This window comes from Theobroma cacao, chromosome 1, assembly GCF_053813885.1.
Source record: "Theobroma cacao isolate CCN51 chromosome 1, ASM5381388v1, whole genome shotgun sequence".
Classification (NCBI taxonomy): Eukaryota; Viridiplantae; Streptophyta; class Magnoliopsida; order Malvales; family Malvaceae; genus Theobroma; species Theobroma cacao.
The window spans coordinates 36,379,044-36,384,212 of record NC_142639.1 but is presented as its reverse complement, the minus strand read 5'-3'; the positions used below and the strand labels follow the sequence as shown (position 1 = coordinate 36,384,212).

The following is a 5,169-nucleotide window of genomic DNA, read 5'->3' as shown; positions in this document are numbered from 1 at the left end:
CTGGGAAAACTAGAATCTTCTCTCTTGAATCATTGCGTTAAATAATGGGCTATTTAATTAAATCATTGTCTAATTTATTAAAAACATTTCCACTATATTGTTGGATGATCAAGTCATTGTTTTCTAATCAAGAAAAACAAGTGAGGGTCCACAGTACAGATGAAATCAGCACAATATCCTTCTGATCGGCCTGTAATGATGTACAGAGAAAATATGTCCATCATTCAACAGGAACATGACAAAACCAAACTTATTATATATAGACCTTCTAGCTTGCAAGTTGTGATCATAAGTATTGCTCTTCTTATGTTTTCTTTAAACTTCCTACTCACCGTTTTTTAATCATAGCATGGATGGGAAGAAGCTGGAGTATAAGGGTGAGGATGCCTTGAAGGAGATCGAAAAGTTAACGGCAGAGGCTGCTGAAGTTCAGGATGGCATCCTGAAAGAAATCATAAAGCAAAACGTGGAAACCGAGTATTTGAATAAGTATATGAAAGGATCTAAAGATGTTTCTGAGTTTAAACGTTGTGTCCCGGTTATTACCTACAAGAATATCTATCCCTATATCCAGAGAATTGCTAATGGTGAAGGCTCTTCCCTCATTACTGGTCAGCCCATAACTGAAATGCTGTGCAGGTTTCCTCTTTCTCACTGTCTCCATTCTTTGCACCATTATTGTTTGTTCTTAAATTTTAACTTTTGAAAATGTTTTCTGTCCTACGTCGAAAGTTAATTGAAGCATGTTCCTCAATTTGCAGCTCAGGGACTTCTGCTGGAGAGCCTAAATTAATGCCATCAATAGCAGAAGATCTTGACCGTCGAACCTTTCTTTATAATCTCATCATGCCAATTATGAACCAGTTAGCTTACAACTTTTTCCCTTTTAAAATTTTTTATATTGTTTTCCATTAATTGCAGCAATGTGTCTGTGGCTCTGTGTGCATGCTTTTGTGCATTTTGTGTTTGTTGACGTGTGTGGAGTGGATTGTGGAGCAATTTATCATCCTCTTGGAAGGGTGTCCTCAGCAATATTCTTTCTTGAAGTGACTTCTATCACTTTATTGTATGGAAGATGTTATCCCGTATTTTTTGTTTAGAAGTTCATTAAATCTTGCATATCGAGCATAAGATTTGGATTCTCCATTCTAAGCAAGTCTAACGATGAGATATGATGAGATGCAGAAAAAGCTGTATTATGTAGTGCTTGAAGGGTACACTTTACTATCCATTAAAGAGATTGTGAGAAGAATTTGCTGCGAACTCGGAACTTTTAGAAAATAACCTACTTAAGTTGAACATGAAGCCATCAAAATTGTTCAGGTTAAAGCAAAATACTACAGATGACTCATGTGGGAACTGTTGCATGAGAAAGCCTCTTAAAAGTGAAAGCACCTGGGTCTACCCACAATATCCGACTCATTGTGAGTCAGAAAATATAAGTATAATTTGTTTTAGTCCCTCATCTCACCGTTTCGACTCGATCTCTTGCTTTTGACAGAAAAAGAAAAGTGTGATAAGGATTTTGTACTTGCATGTGAAATCCGTTGGCTGTGTTGTTTTTGTTTTGGAGAGGAAAGAAGAGAGAGCGAGGGAGTGTCAAGAACTTTATCCTTTCACAAGTTTCTTACTCTTTAGAATTTAGCTCATGTTATCAGTGCAAGTTGGCGTGTAATGCATGAAAAGAACTTGCACCCATCTGCATTGAGACTTTTATGTAGTGAGACTGCACCTTTTGCATTCAGGTTAATGAAAGCACTAGTATATTGTCTCGTATATAATGATCATAAGAAAGATTCAGAACTAAAAAAAGAATTTCCAAGTAAGCGCACACTAAGGTCAATTTATCCAATAAAATGCAGATACTTTGGTTAAAATGATGCCTGTCTTGACATTTTTACTTTCAGGTACATTTGTGGTCTTGATGAGGGCAAGGCCATGTATCTCTACTTTGTCAAGGCTGAAATGTCTACACCCTGTGGCCTGCCATTTCGAACCGTGCTCACTAGCTACTACAAGAGCAAGCACTTCAAGTGCCGAACACGAGACCCATTTAACGATTTTACAAGCCCTGATCAAGCCATCTTGTGCAATGATAGCAGCCAAAGCATGTACTGCCAGTTGCTAGCTGGTCTAGTCCATCGACACCAGGTCATGAGGCTAGGGGCAGTATTTGCGTCTGCTCTTCTCCGGGCCATCTCTTTTCTTGAGCGTAAATGGGTTCAACTATGCAATGACATCCGCACTGGCCAGCTTGACCTTGCGATCGTAGACCCTGCATGCCGGTCATCAATGACAACCATACTAACATCACCTAACCCCCATCTAGCTGATGAGATTGAGGGCATTTGTAGCTGTCCATCTTGGAAGGGAATCCTGTGTCACCTTTGGCCTAGGGCCAAGTACATTGAGGCTGTAGTCACCGGCTCCATGGCACAGTATATACCAGCTCTTGAGTTTTACAGTGCAGGGAAGTTGCCCTTGGTCTGTACTATGTATGCTTCCTCTGAGTGTTACTTTGGAATCAACTTGAAGCCCTTGTGTGACCCTGCAGAAGTAGCATTTACCCTCTTGCCTAACATGGGTTACTTTGAATTTTTACCTTTGGGAGAAAATGGAACACTTTCCCTAGACGTAGGTGAAGAGGAGGAGGTTCCAAATGACAGGCTCGTGGATTTGGTGAATGTTAAAGTCGGCTTCTATTACGAATTGGTGGTTACTACTTTTTCTGGTAAGAATAAAAGATTCTTTAAAACCATTTGTTTCTTGTTAAGGCGATTAATTCACCCAAAAAAGTATCTCAATCATTCTATGTGCTTCAGTTTTCAAATTCAAGTTAATTCCAACAAGAAAACTCATGTTTCCTTTAGTTTGCTTGATAACAGACTTGCTTTTGTTAGTCGCAATTTAACAAGTCTTTTCTAGAACAGAAATACATGTCCCTGCATGTTGCTGTCGTAGTTGTCACAATCTGAACTACTTGAAGCTTATTCATGATTCAGGTCTGTGTCGATATCGTATTGGAGATGTGCTCCACGTGACTGGATTTCACAATCAAGCCCCACAATTCCGATTCATCTGCAGGAGAAATGTTGTGCTTAGTGTCGACAATGACAAAACCAACGAGGTAGATCTTCACAGAAGCGTCACCATAGCAAAAAGATTGTTAGAACCCTACAACGCTCTGCTTGTGGAATACACCAGCTATGCTGATACGTCCTCTGTCCCTGGACATTATGTACTCTTCTGGGAAATCCAAATGGTAGACTCATCCACCTCTATCGATGCTAAGGTGCTAGAAGAATGTTGCATCACTGTGGAAGAAGAGCTGGATTTTGTATATAGGCAATGCCGTAGCAGGGAAAAGACTGTGGGACCACTTGAGATACGGGTGGTTACGCCTGGAACATTTGAGGCATTGATGGATTTCTTCATCAGCCAAGGGGGCTCAATCAATCAGTATAAAACACCAAGGTGCATCAAGTCTCATACTGCTCTTAAGCTGCTTAATTCTCATGTCCTGGCATCATTATGCAGTCCTAGAGATCCCAAGTGGATCCCCTTGAATGGGTAATACTTCGTTATGTTTGGTTCCGTTTATCTTCTCAATCTAGCTAGCTAAATCGTTTTTGTAGTTTCTAATTGGGGTTGCATCAAAAGCAATGGGATGGTCCAGTTCGTTATAATTAGATACTACTGCTTTGCCCCATCGGTCAACCTGTAATCTTCGTCTTATTTGCAATTGAATATGTCTACCTTAGATTTTTATCATATTGATGACAAAAGATCAACAGATTTATAACTTTTTAACTTTTTCATATCATTCTTGGATTAAGGTAATTAATGAGATGCATTAGATAATGATAGTAGGAGCAGAACTTCTTTCACATTGTTAATTTTTTATTGCGCCGTATCTGAGAAGTCATTTCAAGTTTGAATTTTGGATCAAATATTTTTACCTCTTTAAATTTTATTCATAATTCCACGTAAATCCATTAGAGTTTTCATTCTTTAATAATGTAGCAGCATTTTTAGAATAATTTTGCCGTTCACTTTAAATCAGTCAGAAACTAAAACTCTCTTAAAATCTAGATTTCATTATTGAAATGCTCTAGATTTGTTGATTTTTGGCACTCCAATTTAGAATCGACTTGTGAAGAGAAATAAGAAGCCCATGTCTAATTTTTGGTTGGTGATTCAAAGTGAGGTTGAAAAGTGGGAAGAGAAAATAAAAGTTGAATTGTTGAGTTGATTTTTCGTATTTGTTTATGGGTTTACAAATATAAACCCATGTTTGATCTAAGTTTTGAGTTTTAAAGCTTGTTGTGAGAACTTGACATTGTTGAATTATGAGATTTAAAGGTGTTTGATACTCAAAGAGCTATTGACACGTTTTTGTGTTTATACTTTTTATGTGATGGGCATTTTAGACATTACATGTTTGTTGTTAACGTCGTTTAAATAGTTAAGGCAAACTGTTTATTTTTAATACTAATGAATCCACATGTAATTATAAGTAAAATTTAAAGAGATAAGGATATTTTACCCTATTTACAAACATAATGTAAAAGAATTGGTGCAAAAAAAAATGTAAAAGAATTTGACACCTGCAGGCAGTAACTATTGATTGCATACGGGGTTTGCTCCATCATGCAGTGCAAAGACATGAGCTTTAGTGTGATCTAGTAACCAACTCGTGTCATGCTGCAGCATTTATATTTAATTTTTTGAATGAAAAATAAAAGTAAAAGAATTGGGTAGTTAAAGTTGGAATAAATAGCCTTTTTTCAAAAAAAAAAGTTGGAATAAATACATTTCTTTGGAGCAAAATTTTAATTTAATATGTAGAATTAAATAATATAAACTAAATCGAGTAGGTTCAATGTTGTGGTTGCATAAATATTAAATTGGTTATTTTTGTTCTTTTTAATAGATTGAATAGTAGTACTTAAAAGCAAAAGTAACTCTAGTAAAATATAAAGGAAATAAAAAATGATTCTTGCATTCTTATTCTTTACGGTAAAAAAATTATAAAGAAAGTAAATGGTGGATTTAAAGCAGAAATAACAACTATTGAAGGTTCCAAACAGTGTACAAGAAATGACAAATTGTATCTTGGTTCAAAAACCCCCTGGTCAGATGCGCAAGAAGACAAAGTGTTTTGGGTAG

The 5,169-nt window shown here is 36.7% G+C and overlaps 1 protein-coding gene across 1 annotated transcript; it reads left to right on the top strand.

Moving 5' to 3' along the window:
* The first annotated feature begins 311 nt into the window (after nucleotides 1-311).
* GH3.9 (putative indole-3-acetic acid-amido synthetase GH3.9) lies at nucleotides 312-3,765 on the top strand. The gene is made up of 4 exons (XM_007050804.3): nucleotides 312-639; nucleotides 762-863; nucleotides 1,908-2,731; nucleotides 3,003-3,765. The coding sequence occupies exons 1-4, from the start codon at nucleotides 350-352 to the stop codon at nucleotides 3,572-3,574; spliced, it is 1,788 nt and encodes a 595-aa protein (XP_007050866.3). The 5' UTR covers nucleotides 312-349; the 3' UTR covers nucleotides 3,575-3,765.
* The last annotated feature ends 1,404 nt before the right edge of the window (nucleotides 3,766-5,169 follow it).

Excerpts from the sequence above, each read along its gene's own strand:
- GH3.9 (XM_007050804.3), top strand. The coding sequence starts at position 350 with ATGGATGGGAAGAAGCTGGAGTATAAGGGTGAGGATGCCTTGAAGGAG. Across the intron at positions 864-1,907 it reads ATCATGCCAATTATGAACCA|GTACATTTGTGGTCTTGATG; the intron begins GTTAGCTTACAA and ends TTTTACTTTCAG. Across the intron at positions 2,732-3,002 it reads GGTGGTTACTACTTTTTCTG|GTCTGTGTCGATATCGTATT; the intron begins GTAAGAATAAAA and ends TTCATGATTCAG.